Raw genomic sequence first — 16,604 nt, forward strand, 5'->3', positions numbered from 1 at the left:
GGGTATAAAAGGTCTTCTTTTTGACGTGCAAGTACCAACACAGAAGAGACCACACAAAACCGTGAACTTAATACAGCTCTCAGGACAACACCTCAAAACTCGATGAACTTAATCACCCGGTTTCTCACAAATTGTTGTTGCCATCCAAAAGTCCATCTGGGCTATACCACTTCAATGAAGCTAAACACTCTCATGAAATCCAAGACTGGTAATGGACTACCAAGAAGATCTTAATAACTGAGCCCCATACACTCCAGCTGTGGCACCCACTAGGTATAATTTATGCAATTACTTTAACTAAAAATCGCATAAGCATGGAAAATTTGTAACAATATTGTGAATTTCTTTGTAACATTTTGTTACGAAAGACTCATTTAAAATTATCTTCATTTTAAAACGTGAGAATTAAATTTTTGGACAATAACTATAAACGTTTAATATTGATTTTTTTTGTTAAAAAAATCAATCTTATTCAGCCCCAAATATCACATCGTCCATGGCATATATAGCGCTATCATACAACACTAAACCAGAATTATTTACAAAATTTACAGCATGATTTCTGGATAGTAATTACTGGATCGTATACTGCAGTGCAACTGAAAAAACCGTGTTTCATTGTGTGCTGCAACATTTTCTACAATAAACATATTGAGAGCCGCGATGGCTCAGAGAATAGAGCCTTCGCCTTCCAATGAGGTGAACCGGGGTTCGATTCCGGTGAAGGCTGATCGATACGAATTCCGCATCCGGACCACAGAGCTGACGTGAAATATCCTCAGTGGTAGACGGATCATGGGTTAGAGTCCGCTTGCCGTCAGGCTAACCGTGGGAGGTTCTCGTGGTCTTCCTCTCCGTGTAAAGCAAATGCGGGTTAGTTCCATCAAAAAGTCCTCCACGAAGGCAAATTTCACCCAATACTTGACCCAGGAGTTCCCTTGTCTTCTGGATTGGATTCAAAATTACAAGGCTACGGAGTTGAACATTAGTAGTCGTAAACCCAAAAATTCGGTCGGTTTTTCAACGTCGGCAAAAAAATAAAATAAACATATTGATGGCCGGGATAGCCTGGTTGGTAGTGAACTGGGTCCATGTCCAAGAGTTCGTGGGTTCGATACCCGCCGGCCGAAGTCTCCCCGTGTAAAAAATGGTGACTGATGCACATTAAATCTGTTGAGTCACAAAGTCCTCCATGTTCCCATGGCAAATCATACGTCTGGGGGTACTGATCTAGGAGTTTCCTTGTCTTCTGGATTGAGTTCAAAATGACAAGGCTGCGGAGTTGAACATTAGTAGTTGTAAACCCAAAAAATGGACCAGCTGTTCAACGATAGTTATAAAATAAACATTGTATTGGATTGTTTTAAGCGATGGGTAGTAACTCTAAATTTAACATTTTACAAAATTTACTTGAATGTGTGTCTCAACTTGAGATTCAGACATGCCATCTATCCAGCTGAAATCATGAAACAAGCAATCCAGCAATGTCATCAGGGACCTTACACGGTTCGTCTCAGTTGTCGGAGATAGTTCCTACAAGATAGATATTCACATTAACATAATAAATCCTAAAATATTGTTGGTTTTCGTCATAAAAATAGACTATGCAAATATAAAGTATCTCTATAACCAAAATCAATTAGTTCTAATAAAGAAATTCGCTAAAGACAAAATTTTATTAAACGAAAGTTAGAAATTTTTGCCGTTCTCAAAGTAAACGTTCCAAAATTCACATTTTGGTGCACTTCGCTCTTACAACAAGTGAAAAAGTATACAAGTATATCTTTAAACAAACAGTTTTTTCCAGATATTAAATTCTCCTATTTTTATTAAATACATAAAATTCTTAAAAATTAATACGATGCGTCCATTTGGAAAATAATTTGTAGAAGTACGTACGTGTGTTTATTTTACTTGAAACTGTAATCTTTCATTACTTTGAAATTCATGATGTCAAATTTTCATAAAAATTTTAAGAGTAAAAAAATAAAGTTGGTTGCATTTTTTCTGGGAATAAATAAACTGAAAGGTGAGAAAGAATGAGTAGCATAGAAATTCCAACTTTAAACTACTCTTAGAAAAGACTAAAATCGAAAAGATGAACTTCTGAAAATTTAGAAAAAAGAGACAACCACTTCGCCTTATGGGAAATATTTTTAATGTTATTTCGATCAATTATAAGGAGACTCTATTGTAAATGGAAGAAGGCATACCTTGGAAGCATTGTGTGTGACATAACTGAGTAAAGGAGGACAGAAATAATCGAAGAGTTCTAATAGGAGATCTTTGCTGTCTTCATTGATGGATTCCGGTAAAATATTAAGCCATGACTGTAACAATGGCTCCCATCCTAAGGCTGTTGGCTCCATATAAATCATACCACATCGAGATACCTAATAAAAATATAGTAATACTCTTTAAAATATTAACTGTATCTTACTATATATAAAAATCTAATGATGGTGTCGCAGTTTTCCATTACTGTCCGGGCATTTCTATTGGCTGGAAAATCACATGGCAGGATCCAGTTTTCTCATTCTAATTTTCATATGGGTTTGGTTGTCATCAGCATAAAATTGATATAAGTCATAAAGTTATTGTTTTCCTATAAATATTTTTGTTTCCCTAATTTAAAGGTTAAAATTACCTGCACTGTTATTATTAAGTTTTTGATTTCTAAATTAAGAGTTTATGTAGATTGTTCTCATTATTATTATTATAATTAGAATAATACAATTCTACATTAAATTTTGAGATGAAGCTATTTAAATAGGTCTCTGATCGTATGCACCGTTTTACAATTATCATTTTTTAATGCAAATTACATTAATATAATATTACGGTTAAAGAGATTTGTTAACGGATTTCGACCTTAATTTTCAGCTTTATGCACTAAATGATGAATACAGAAATTGTATTTAAAATACACCCGTTTGGTAAGCAAAAATATTAAATTGCAGTTGTAAACTCACCCAAATTTGTGATAACAACATACTTTTAATTTTAAACGTTATTTCAAAAAATGATTACTTAGAAAAAGGAGTTATGTTCATTAATAGATCTCAATAGTATCATAAGGAAAATATTTGGACTTAGGAAGTGGCTGGACAAGTGCTGTTTTTAGAACATATATTTTTAGTTGAATAATTTCAGCTGTTTTATGCCAAGAAACAGCAATTATTGCGAAATCCATCGGTAATTGTGAGAGTCAGCGAACAGCTGGTTTAGCCCCCAGTAATAAAAATTAAAAAAGTGTGAACAGGGGAAAAAATTAGAACCAGAATAATTTTTGATCAACTTAATGGATTTTCATACGTTAAGATGGAACATACTCAAAAAATGATTATTTTGATTTCTGTTAATTCTCAGTTTTTAAGCTGATGATACTTTAGGTTGTGAAATCATAAGAAATAGTATTTTCACTGAATACGTTTCGAATTTAACAGCTCTCAAATGGATTCATTTTTACCTCTAATTAAACGGATTCTTAGCGTTCAAAATATAGTAACAGTTGTCATATTAGAGGTATCAGCAAACTGGAAAATATTATCTCAATAGTTTAATTAGGAGAAAGTTTAAGACCCTTAATGTTAATTTATCTTTCTGCATATTTCGTAATACTTCTAAGACTGTTAAATCAAATCAAAAACATTTTGAATTCCAATGTTATCTCCTCAAAGTATGAAATATCAAAATGGGGAAGGAATTGCCTGAGTAGCAATTCTTGTGGTTCCCCTTTCAGATCGAAAAGGGATTCTACTTCCTTTATGTAAACCTACTGAGAAGTCTGGAATTTATCTATTTATTAAGCAACTAATTAATTTTTAGTAAAAGTTTTTGTTTCATTCAAAATGTGTTCTATTAAATTCTGCTAATTAAACTTAAATTACAACATTGTAAGCATTTTTAATAATTTTTCGAAAGTAAAATGCTTAAGATTGAAAAATATTTAAAAAAACAAATGTTGAAATTCGGCAACTAATTTCAATCTTTTTTGCAGTAGACCATTAAGGCAAGGTGTGCGATTGTTCTAGTTTTCCAGTGGCGCCATCTATGGACAAGAATTCGACTTTCATTACACTATACGTCACATTCGTTCATTCACAGATCGTAATTTTGACCTGAACTAGAGAATGGTCAATCTCCAAATCCTATTGCATGATTTGTTGTGGGAACATGAAGGACTTTGGGACCAGGCAGATTTAACATGCATAAGTTACCATTTACTACATGGAGAATCATCGGCCCCCTGGATTCGAACTCCTGTTCTCACAAACGTGAGTCAAGCTCCCTGCCAGCCAGGCTATCCCAGCCCCCACTAATTTCAATGAAGAAAAACATTTCAATGAATGAAATGAAATTTCGGATTCTGCATTCTTCTCTAGATGACAAAGTCATGTCATTAGATAAGGATACACATTCTTTTAAAACTGCCAAAAAAATTTAATACGCTGGAGACTTAAAGACTAACTCACAGTGGCGGGAGATGCAGCCTCTAAATCCATGGGTTCAAATATGAGATTGGTGGTGGGGGCCAACTGAATGATCTCTCCGCTCATCAAGCACAGCTTCTTATTGTCATCCAAAACTGTGTTCATATTTTCAATCCATATGGCATCGACCGGTCCATCAAATATCAGCCATTTCCTATCTGGAGTCTAAATGCATACATACATCTTTATACCATCTGCACTTCTAAACAATTGAATATGTGAACAAGCTTAGTGGATACTCACAGTGGATTGTGCAAATGCACGATAGCTGACAGCCAAGACACCATCGGACCATTCGTGGGAGACTGGATCAAACTGCCCATACAGCTGGCCCATGGTAATGGATTTTGGATTGATGATAGTAATTTGTACTTTGTTCTCATTCATTAAACCCTAAGAGGGATACAATTAAATAAAATTTACTAGGTAAAACAGTAGACAAAAAGCAGTTCAGAAGATTGTTGGAATAATAAAACAGTACCGTGCTATGTGATATACGAATTCATCAGTTTTCATGATTCAGAAGAAAACTGCTTGTTTAAATCTCAATTTTAATTTGTGATAAGAAGTGCTTTTTTCACTTATATAATTTCCTAATCGAAATTAATAGTAATATTTATAATAGACTCCTTTTATTCAATGACATCAATGGGATCATGGGTAAATTAGCTGACAAAAATTTGGTTAAAGCGAAACGTTTAAATAATAGATAAAAAAAAACAGCAATAAATATAAAAATAGCAATGTAAAAAGAGTCATAGATAAAAAAAATCAATTACGTTTAAATGCTGCACTTTAGAGAGGTTAAGTCAAAAAAGGAAATGGTAAGAGTGGCACATACACTGTAACTGCAATACAGGTAGTACAAACCTATCGAAATTTAAGCAACGTTAAAAAGAGACTACAGAAATCAGCTCTCAATCTAATAATAATATGGTATCATGGCGTCTATTTGCGCAACAAAAATATGAATTTTCGAGCAGAACATCACCTCAATACACAAGTCTCTAATTATGTTATGCATCAATGAGTTCAAGAATAAACTGGTTGCCAAGAATTTGGTTGAAGAGGAAAATTTAGAATAAATATAAAAAGGCAATACATATAAAAAATAACAATCGAAAAAAAAAATTATTAAAGATGAAAATAAATCATTTATGTTTAAGCGCTGCACTTTCTTTGGAAAGGATAAATCAGAAGGGAAAATTGCAATTGTCAAACGCTCTGTAGCTGCAGCATAATCAGTACAAATCAGTACAAAAAGTGAAAACTATAAAACAAGAGTTTTGAATTGTCTGTTTCAATGGATGTGCACACTGATGAACCAAAATATTCTAACCCCCCACACTTTTCAACTAACTCGTCTACATTACTCTGAGTGATTAAGTTGGAATAGTATTTAACTGCTGCTGGAGAAGGTTAGAAATAAATCTTTGTGGATGATGGGAAAGGCGAATTAACTTTTAAGGTTTGAAGCAAATTTAATAGAGTGCAGGTCATAATGGCCCGAAGACTCGAAACGAATATGTTCAAAACTGCACAACTAGTACGTTGTTCATGATCTGCCGTTAAAAGTATTTAAAGCAAAGTGGAAAATTCACGACAAAACCAGTAGTTGACACACACACCAAGGTGTTGGACGTACAAGCGTCATCCAAGGAAAGGAAAGCCGGTGATTATTCCGCTTGGTAAGACAAAATCTCAACCCAGTACAATACAGAGGCAAGTGCTTTGAAACACTCAGTTTAATGGACTGATGCTGGAAATGCACAGCAAACGTACCACTTGTGTGCCTGTGATCACCAGGCATCATCGTCAACTACGCCTACAGTGGGTCCCGGAACATCCCCACTGGACCAGATGCAATACGATTTATCATTCATCATGCCGACGGTCACATCAGGGTATACCGTCATACAGGCTAGCAGTTTCTCCTCAAGCTCAGCAGGTCATACATAGGCTGATGGTATGTTATGTTTTGGGGGTCGTTCACATTCGCGTTTCTGGGGCCCATAGTAGCGGTAAGAAAGATCCTGAAAGCTACGGACTGATCATAACTGCTGATGTATTCATTAGGGTATCATCATTGCTCTGTATTCATTAGGGCCCTTATTTCCCCAACAAAAAAATGGAATCTTCGAGAACATCGCCTGAAGTCTGTAATTGTATTGCACATCTATGGGTTCAAGAGTAAACTGTCATTTCTATAAAATAAAAGTTTGATCCGATTGCCTGTTTCAATAAGTGTACTACGACAAGAATTTAACTTTTTGATTATGGAGCTTGGCATTGATGAAGACATTATGATCTATTTAGTGCACCAGCCGTAAGCAAAGGGTTAACTTATTTTGATTCTTTTAAACAAAAATAAACTTAACAAACTAACTCTCCTTTAACAATCGTTTGATTGTAGATATTATTATTAGACTTATTAAAAACTCTTACTAGAAAGAATTGTAAATAAATGTTCATTCCATTTTGATAACAAGCAAACAAGAACGTAAGCAAAAAAAGAAGAATTTCTTTAGTAAAGGAGAACTTAACATATACTTTGCAAGAGTGTAGAAATAAAAGGAGATATCACCTGTTCGTGCAAGTCAGCAAGAGCACCAGCGAGAACTCGGTAAGCTGAAGTTTTACCCCCAAATGGCATTCCAACTATCATGAAACCGTGACGGACAATCATCATCTCATAAATCTATGGACACGAGAAGCATCCATTATAGAAATTTAAGTGAAATATTCAAAATATATAATATAGTTCCTCATCACTAATGATATTGAAAGAAAGTTTTTCCATGAAATGCTACTTTTCCTACTTTTTTTAATTTAAAAAAATACAGTAAATCTTTGACTCATCCATCCCGCATGTATTGTCCAGTTTTAGCAGTCTCGTCCCAAATGCAATTTTTATAATATTAATGCTGCACGTCAATTGAAAAATCAACGCAAGCGACAAAAAATTCAAAATTGAAATTTTTGTACTTGTGACGTCATTTACTGGTATCCAATTGTGTTCGCTAATGTATTTTCTAAATACTAAATAGTAATTAAACGAACTGAACACATTTTTTATGGTGAGGGCATTGCAAAATTAACTTTTAATTCGAATCTAAATTAAGTCTAATTACATTACCAACGGGATACTTGATATGTGATGGTATTGGTAAAATTTAAAAGAAGGGAGTACTTTGAAGAAATAATGCATGTTAAATTTCAATTGAATTTTTTTATTTTATGTTATAACTGTCGTTGAACAGTCGACCCAATTTTCATTTACGTCTATTAGTGTTCAACTAGGTACAATTTTTAACCCAATCCAGAAGATTCCATGGATCAAGTATTGAAAGAAATTTGCCCTCGTGGAGAACTTTTTGATTGAACTAACCCACATTTGGGTTACATGGAAGGGAAAACCACGGAAACCTCCCGTGGTCATCCTGACGGCAGGAGTACTCCAACCCTTGATTCTTCTACCACTGAATGATATTTTTACATCAGCACTGTTGTCGGTACAAGCTGGATGCGGAATTCGTATCGACCAGCCACGTTGGGATTGGGTCGTCTCATTGAGAAGCGAGCGCTCTATCTCCCGAGCCACCACGACTCTATACATGGTAGTTTATAAGGGACACCTACTGATTACCCTCTCTGAAAAGAACTAAAAAAAACTAACAGTTTAAGTGGCACTAAAATTATAACATTTATTTATTTCTATGATATAGTAAAATTCAAGACTAGGTTAATAAAGACCTGCTGAATTTTTTCCAAGAATACAGGTGGGCACTGCAAGTTAATCTCCTTGCAGTATTTGATGACAGCAGCATTCAAGTGTTGATATTCCGGAGTCGGCAGTTTTATCCCAGGAAAAAGATCAGATGTGATACCCTGAAAATTTTAACCAAGCATTTACACATATTTGTAAATATCAAAAACAAGTGCTTAAAAGTGAATACTTACAGAAAACAAAGGCAGATCATGAGAGAGAAATTTTGGCAGGTTGACGTCTGTTATTGATCTCAGTACCAAAATGTCTTCACTCTCCTCAAGATATTTAAGCTATGAAATAAAAGAGAAGCAAATTTCAATAGGATGGAATTCAAGTACACAGCAGTAAAAACTGTAAAAATAAATTATTACGTAAAAGAAACGCATAACAATCGAGATTCAAGAAGATTATAATTAAATATGAAAAATACAGGATGTTTGGAACGCATAGCAATCTAGACAATTATATTTTTTAAAAACCCTTGACAAAAATGCATTCCCATCAGAAGTTTCAAATCGATGTTCAATTTTTTTTTAAAAAGGATATTACGCTATCATTATGCAATGGATTACTATTTAGGAAGGCGAAAATGAAATCACCATATTCATTGGTTAACCTGACAAAATCTGGACGTGTTTTCTTAAACGCCTTTCCATTTCTTCCCCTAATCAAACAGGTTTTTTCGATGTTCCGTACATCTGCCTTCCTCACAAGTGATTACTTATATTCTGATTTTTTCTTCTTCTCCAAAACATTAATTTGCAGCCCCCTAATGCATGTACTGAGCTTTTTGACTATATTAAGAGTGGAACAAGAGTGTAAGAAAGAATTGAACGCATTAGGAGTGTAATGAATTAAGAGTGTAAGAAACATATTATAAGTGGTCATTATGAAACACCCCAGAATTATTTACCAATAAATTGATATCAATAATTTATTTATGAATACAAGATTTAAGAGTACATGAGACAAAAGCAACTATACTGAGTCTAATTTAAACCATATTATACACTTAAAACAGGCTGATGAAACAGTGCTGAAAGGAACCGAATTATCGAGGTAACGTACGGTCATGTGACTTATGTTTAAGTACAATTAAAGAAAGAAAACTCCCTTGAAGACTAAATTAAAACTGAACAAGTTTCAATTACTATAAAATAAACTGATTACGTATTTTCTGAAAATTAAAATGAATCATTGGAATCATGTCTACTTTAAAGATGTGGGAAAAGAATGGGGTAAATTATTTGAAATTACTCTTTAAATTTTCAAAAGAATAAAATATTTTATCAATTTTTCTTTTTTAAAATTTTCATGTGTTATATTTATTGGTGTGAACCAATTCGCTAAATATTTCAGATGTATATGAACTATAGTACTTCGGAAAGTAAAGTGGATATGCAGTTGAAAGTTTTTTTTTTATTTATTACTAAATTGGGTTTGATTTGCAACAGAAATATATATTCAAGAAAACCCAGATGATGGATTTCAGATTAATTTCATGACACTCCTGAATGACATAGTTTTTTTTATAAACCAATATGAAATATTAAATCTAATAATAATAGCATTTAACGCATTTAATTTAAACTGGCTATTGTGCTAAATTTATTTTAAATGCAAACGCTCTTCCTTTTTCTGAAAAATGTTGAAAACTTTTTTTCTTTAAAGTTTAAACACATAGGAAAACTATATTAAATAGTACATAAACCTGGGACTATTATTTTCAAATTTACTCTCAAAACATAGAATAATGTATGCATACTTATTTTGTTGATATACAAACCTCAGGACTATGGATACATGTTTCCAATTTTTGAAATAAAACCCAACTGCAGCAAACAAACAGGTGAGTTTTATCACATTATAGGAGAGTTAAGAATTTATTACCACCAAGGAAGAAAATGCACGATTAAACACAGTCAATAAATATTTCATGATTTTAAAAATAGTTAGGCAGTGCAGGGCCCGTGCCTAGAGTTAAAGGTTTAATTTTTTTGTGATTAAATGTGACTAAGTACTTAATTGCACGAATCTCGAATTGTTCACCTTCACTAACTATACTAGATAAAAGAAATCTCTTTTTCCATTTGGTTTAATTAATCCTTCATTTACGCGAAAGACTTAGTTGATCCTTACATAGAGTGTATAATTAAATTTGTGTAGTGCAGCTGCTTATGCGTTTACCTTTAAGTTCCCGGCTGCAGTAAGAACAGATTTGACTGCTCTCATTCCGTAATCGTAGTGATATTGGGAGGAAAGCTGTTCAGAGCAGAGTCTGTAAGTGGCTACAATCTTGACAGCAAGAGGACGAGCATTCACAAATCCACACGAGTAGAGCACAATTTCAGATATCATGGCATAGTCTGGTACCATCATGGCCACAGGTCGAAACAGTGCCTAATGCATAAAAATTAAATACAAACATCGTTACGAGATACAATTAACTAAATAACTAACTATAATTAACTTAATTATTTACCAGACTCATGGTACAGGGGAACTTTGGAGTACTTTGCGGACTTTGGAGTGCGGACTTTGGAGTACACTTCCAATGGATTCCATCACACGTTGGAATCAAAGGTAACGAGATGGCGGACTCACTGGCTAAAGATGCTTCTTTGGAACCTTTACAGCCAGATCTACCTTCCACTTTCAACGAGGTCTTTGCAGAGTGCAAAAAAATGTTTATGGACCTCTGGAGGGTTCCTCCTCCGCATAGTTGGTATTTCAGAAAACGACCTGGAAGTGCCTTGCTTTTTGAGGGACCTAGAAGCCAACAGCCTTGTTTATCTCGCTTTGCAAGTGGTCACTTGAGGTGTCTCTCGTATGTTATGGGGCAAAAGACTTTTGGACTTTGCACTAAATGTAGGACTGCTCAGGCTTCGCCCGAGCATATTCTAAACTGCATCGATTTTAAGATCGACGAGGTTTTTTCAAAACCTCATCTGTTTTTAGACTTCCTGGACATTTTTGGACTTACGGAATTGGTCTAATTGGGATGGACCTCTTGGGGATTAGAAACAACAACACTTAATTATTAAAATTGTTCCTGTGAACTAATTTTTATACCGAGCCTCGAAATTAGCAGTGGTCCGTTAGCTTGGGATGGCTAAATTTTAACGCAATCAACGAAAGGAATGGCATGCTGTTTTGATTTTTTGGTTTTCAATTTCGTGATTTGGTTTTTGTTATTGTCTCAAAATAGTGGTCAGTTCACAGTTTTTGTTATGTAATTTTTCGTTTAAATTCACTTTATTAACTTTTAACTATCTTTTTCAAAACAAAATAAAGTATAATCTTTGTAAATGGAACAGTGAAAATGCCTACTAACTAGTTATATTTTTTAGTTTCTAGTTCAATGGACTAAATTTTCTTAATTTGTACCCCTGCTTTTACAAGAATTTAAAATTCCAATAAAATGCCGTTCTTAGCTGTATAGTTCATAAAATATTTTAGGATAAACCTCTGCGCATCCCTTCGCACAATGTAAACATACACATGCAAAACATTATATAAATACATTATATAAATTCATAAACTACATCAATTTTGTGGGTGAAAACAATGAAAGCTGTAGTTAAGAAATTTCAGAAACTAAGCGATATATCTAAAGTCTTTGCCAAGAGAAAAGATAAAAAGTAGATCTCAAATAGGGAAAGAAGTCACAAAACTTATTTAATTATTATTAGAGAGAGAACATACATCCAAGTGACACACAAATCGAAATGCTTCTCAAATAAAAGTTAGGGAACATATTGCAAAATATGTAAATCCATAAAATGTTTCAACTTAAAGAATAACGGAAATCTGAGTTATTACAATTGGTCTATTAAATAGATCGAGGGAAAAAGTCTTTCTCACTGTTCAAAAGAAGGGAAAATATAAAATATTAATTCATACATAACTTGAAGACAAAAATGGATCAAAAGACAGGATATGAAAATTAAAGTGTGAGAAAAAGCGTTTAGTTTAGAATTAATTAAGAAAAAGATTTAGATAAAGGAATAACATAAAAAAATTACTTGAGGCTTTTTATGTTGTATATATGTTAACAGTTTACGTTATTTGTTTAAAATTTGTTTGAAAGCTAAGCCAATAAAATTCATTAATTTGTAACTAACAGCAATACTTTAGAAAATTTCAATTCTTTTCTTTTCAGTAAATAATAAATACTTAAGTGTAAACTTTTGTGTTTGTTTTGTGCTTATGCATCTAACGATTATTTTAAAGCATTTTCCGACTGATTTGTTCCAAACTAATATTGCTGCCATCATGGGCGTCACAGGAGCCCAATTTTTGAGGGGGACGTCGAAATTAACTTAGGCAGTCATAACAATTCACACAAAAGAAGAAAAAAATTTCTCTATGTGCTAAATATTGTTAAAAAAAATTCATTATTTTTAAATCTTTCAACTTTAAGTAATTTAATTAGATAATAATTCACAGCAATTTCCTTCTACTGTCTGAGGCAGGCTTTTAAAGATTTCTAATTATTAAAGGGCACAATCCCCTGCCAACGATGCTCATGTCTGCCATGCTTAGACGGTAAGTTTAAAAAAATGTAAAATGATCTAACACAAAATTTTATAAAAACGCTAAGCCTCGCGTTTCAAGATTAGCGTTATAAAGAGCTTCTATTTCTGTATTGTTATTAAATATTTTCCAGAAGACTCAAAATATTGCTTCCATCCTACACTTATTTTTTGTAATTTCATTTATAAGAAACTAAAGAATTTTGTACTCCAGTCATTAAGTGGAAAAATGTTTTGATTAAAACTTCATCTCTGAAAATTTTGACAACACTTCTTACAAGTCATGAACAATCACGCAAACCTTCAAATTATCCGGTAGTTCAGAGCGACCAGCATATCCGGGATTCATTGTTATGAACACAGAGCATGTGGGATCTAATTTGATGTCTGTGCCTTCGAAGAACAGTCTTTTGGATCCAGCCGCAATCCCCCGCTGTATGGTTAAAATCTGTTGAGCAACAACTGATAGAACTTCTAGATCTATTCTGTTAAATTCATCAAAACAGGACCAAGCACCGCACGATGCAAGTCCCTGAAACACAAACAAAACTTTAACAGTTTCTCAGGCTTTCAAAAACACCTTTATAAAATTTTACAAATAGTTACACCATTAAACAAAAATAAGGAATTTCGCACTTTTACGTTAGCTTATGTACGCTCCTGTAAGTAAGATTTGAAGGAACTACGCATACTCGCGTTAATTTTAGATGCTACGTTACTTTACGTTACGTTGGCAGGATTTACGCTGCAAAGATAAAGCTAGAAGCACGCTGTTTATAGCTGTTAAATGCTGTTTTCTGTCGACTTTCAAACATGGACACAAAATGCGAATTTAAAGAAATTTATTGATGACACATAGAAATGAATCGGGCTATATTGCTAATAACTTACATGCGTAGTTTAGAGTCAAATACTGTATGTTATGGTTATTTGTGAACCTTATGGAGAAACTAGATTTCTTTAATCTTCGACCACAAATCTGAATAATAAACTTCATTCTTTATCGCTGAATTCATCAAAATCTACCTTTTTCTTCTGCTCACAGAACCGTAATTTTGCACAGAGCAAAGCACCTTGTGTCGCATGCTACAGCATTGTAGAGATGGTTTACGTCTATCGTAAATGTTTGTTTTGATTTTGTGGACAAAGTTAAAACGATATTCCACAACGTTAGGGTTTTCAACTTACGGATTTTTACAAAATCTCTTAATTTCACTTACGTAAATTTGATATTTTTTCACCGGCGCATTTCACCAGAACTAAAATGACTTGCGCATGCGCACTAGAAGTGTACCTGCGTAAATTTGCGAAATATCCTTATTATCGTCACCTTGAACCGGAATACGGTTCAAATTTCTGCAATATTAAGATGATATTAAATTGACGTGCGTTTCCATGCAAATCAAACCGTAGTGTCTTGTAATCAAATTTAAAAAATATTATAACATGGTTCTCACATTAGCACCCTATAAAAGTAATGGCAAATTTAAACGATATTATTTTTCTAACATCCTCCAAACTTTCAACAATGTGGGAACCTAACTTTTTTTCCATTAATGAAGTTTACAAAAAAGATAATATTATGGTTCGAATGCCATCTTACAATTACATAACAGTTGTAGACATTTTAAACGCTATTATGGTCCAGCACCTTCCAAATCTGTGTAGTAACTCAACGCGTATTTTTCCTTTCAAAAATCCTTAGGTTGTAATCGAATTTAAGAAATATGATAACATGTTTCAACTTAGCACCCTATTAAGGTTTCAGAAAATTTTAACTATAATTTGGTTCAACACGCTTTGGTCACTTAATACTTTTATCCAATAATCAGTATCTGGCAGTCGAATTTCATAAATATGACAATATTGATTAACTTCACCCTATGGTTTCTGAAATTTATAACGATATTAAGGTTTTATAAGGTTTCTGAAAATTGTAACGATATTATGGATCAGCACGCTCTAGTCACTTGACTTTTTGTATCCGGTCATCAGTATTTCGTAGTAGAATTTAATAAATATGACAACAGTTTTCAAGTATATTAAGGTTACAAAAATTGCAATGATATTACGGTTCAACACGCTTAAAGGCCTGTTTACACGATTCAAGTTTAACGTTCAAGAAGCGTTCAAGATTGATTGATATTGATGGAAATCTGTTTTCATCGATGTTGTACCGTGTAAACGATTCGTTCAAGATCTTGGATCCACTTCTTGAATGTAGTAGCGCATGTTCTACAAGACATTCAATTTTTTCTTCTCCCAGCCAATCATCTTTTAGAATTTCGTGATGTCATAGGAAAACGTCATGAATAGCGGGAGGTATTTGATTTTTACGCATTCGCCGTTTTTTTTACTTTCTACGGGTCCTGTTCAATCGTTTTAAAAAATTTTCATCTGGTGTGTGCTTTTTCGTAAGTATTTATTTTTATTTTAAATTCATATTTCCTCCCTTAATTCTTACTTTTTTAATAAAAATGCCATTATTTGTACCTAGATATTTATAGAATGGAGTGGACTCAGGATCAAGTTTTTAAATTAATAGAAGAATACCGGGAAAGACCCCAATTATGGAATAGCAAATTCCCGGAGTATTCTGATAAAAATCTGCGCCAAAGGCATCTAGAAGAGTTGTCTTTCCTATTCGAAACTGATATAGAGACCATAAGAAATAAAATTTATGGGTTGAGAACTCAGTATCTTAGTGAACAGAAAAAGGTGTTAGATTCTCTAACAAGTGGAAGTGGTAATAAGTTGAATACTTTAATAATAAGAACTTATAATTTTTTGCATAAATTTTCAATTCCGTGGCCTTCTTTTCTTTTAGTCTCTTATACATTTCTATATTTTTTTCTAAAACCTCCATAAAAAGCATTTAAGTATAAAATATCCATAGTAAAATAAAGAATTGAAAAGTTCATAAATATTGACTGAGATTAAATTTGTCAGAATATTACTGAAAAAATTCATATATAATTAAAATTAGGGAATGTATTAGTATAGTAAGGGATGATAGAAAATCTATTTCGAGTTTCGGTATATGCGTGTATCTCTACCATTTGATGCCCTGGTCAGTAAGAAAACAATTAATATGAGCTTCTATATTTATTAATAAACTTAACAATGAAACAAATAATAATTAGACTGAAACAAAACAAAAATATATAAGAAATAGGAGCTTTCAAGATATGCTCCTTCAGGCATGAGTGCATCGAGAACAACTGACAAAAAAAAATAATTTGATTGGCGACGAATTGACGCCGCCAAAAAGAATTAATTCGTAACAAGGGATGTATGATTCATTTTATTGATGATGTCAATATCTGTAAATCTAGATTCTTTCAAGGGAGAAGAGTGGGACAAAGTCCCCCTCAACTTTTGAGAGAGAAATTATCCCTTTTTTGGTATCTTAAAGAAATTTGCAGAGTTAGTGCTACTCTATAAAACCTATATCATATGAAGATTGTTTATTATTGTCACTTTTTGTTTAAAAATACTTCATTTTAAATCTTAAGTACACTTTTATTATAATTTCAATAACTCAATGAAATTAAGTAATTTCGAAAAATGGTTTTGGTATTATGGTATATATTTATAGGTCAAGTTAACCTAGGTTCTACAAGTTTTATTTAAAATGAAATAAGTGACACAGACAACAATTATGCATACACTACTTAAGCAATGCACAGATTTAAATTTAAAATTATCTTATTTAGCTTATTTAAGAGTGCATATTAGAATGGTAGTCAAGGGAGGCTACACAATTTAACTCTCCTGTTTTTTTAAAAAATAATTTATTTTTCATTT

At 33.0% G+C, this 16,604-nt stretch overlaps 1 protein-coding gene across 1 annotated transcript in view; it reads right to left on the bottom strand.

The window, feature by feature from the left end:
- The window catches only part of Dhc36C (Dynein heavy chain at 36C), a 117,334-nt gene that overhangs the window by 76,303 nt on the left and 24,427 nt on the right, over positions 1 to 16,604 (bottom strand). Inside the window, exons 12-20 of the mRNA XM_087149732.1 lie at positions 13,099 to 13,329; positions 10,450 to 10,662; positions 8,454 to 8,552; positions 8,247 to 8,381; positions 7,078 to 7,191; positions 4,737 to 4,886; positions 4,476 to 4,658; positions 2,214 to 2,393; positions 1,411 to 1,533 (exon numbers count right to left, since the gene is read on the bottom strand). Coding sequence (XP_087005858.1) covers positions 1,411 to 1,533; positions 2,214 to 2,393; positions 4,476 to 4,658; positions 4,737 to 4,886; positions 7,078 to 7,191; positions 8,247 to 8,381; positions 8,454 to 8,552; positions 10,450 to 10,662; positions 13,099 to 13,329 — 1,428 coding nt within the window. The remainder of the gene's footprint in view (positions 1 to 1,410; positions 1,534 to 2,213; positions 2,394 to 4,475; positions 4,659 to 4,736; positions 4,887 to 7,077; positions 7,192 to 8,246; positions 8,382 to 8,453; positions 8,553 to 10,449; positions 10,663 to 13,098; positions 13,330 to 16,604) is intronic.

Source organism: Parasteatoda tepidariorum, chromosome 8 (genome assembly GCF_982258835.1).
Source record: "Parasteatoda tepidariorum strain Cologne lab strain chromosome 8, Ptep-v5.0, whole genome shotgun sequence".
NCBI classification, from domain to species: domain Eukaryota; kingdom Metazoa; phylum Arthropoda; class Arachnida; order Araneae; family Theridiidae; genus Parasteatoda; species Parasteatoda tepidariorum.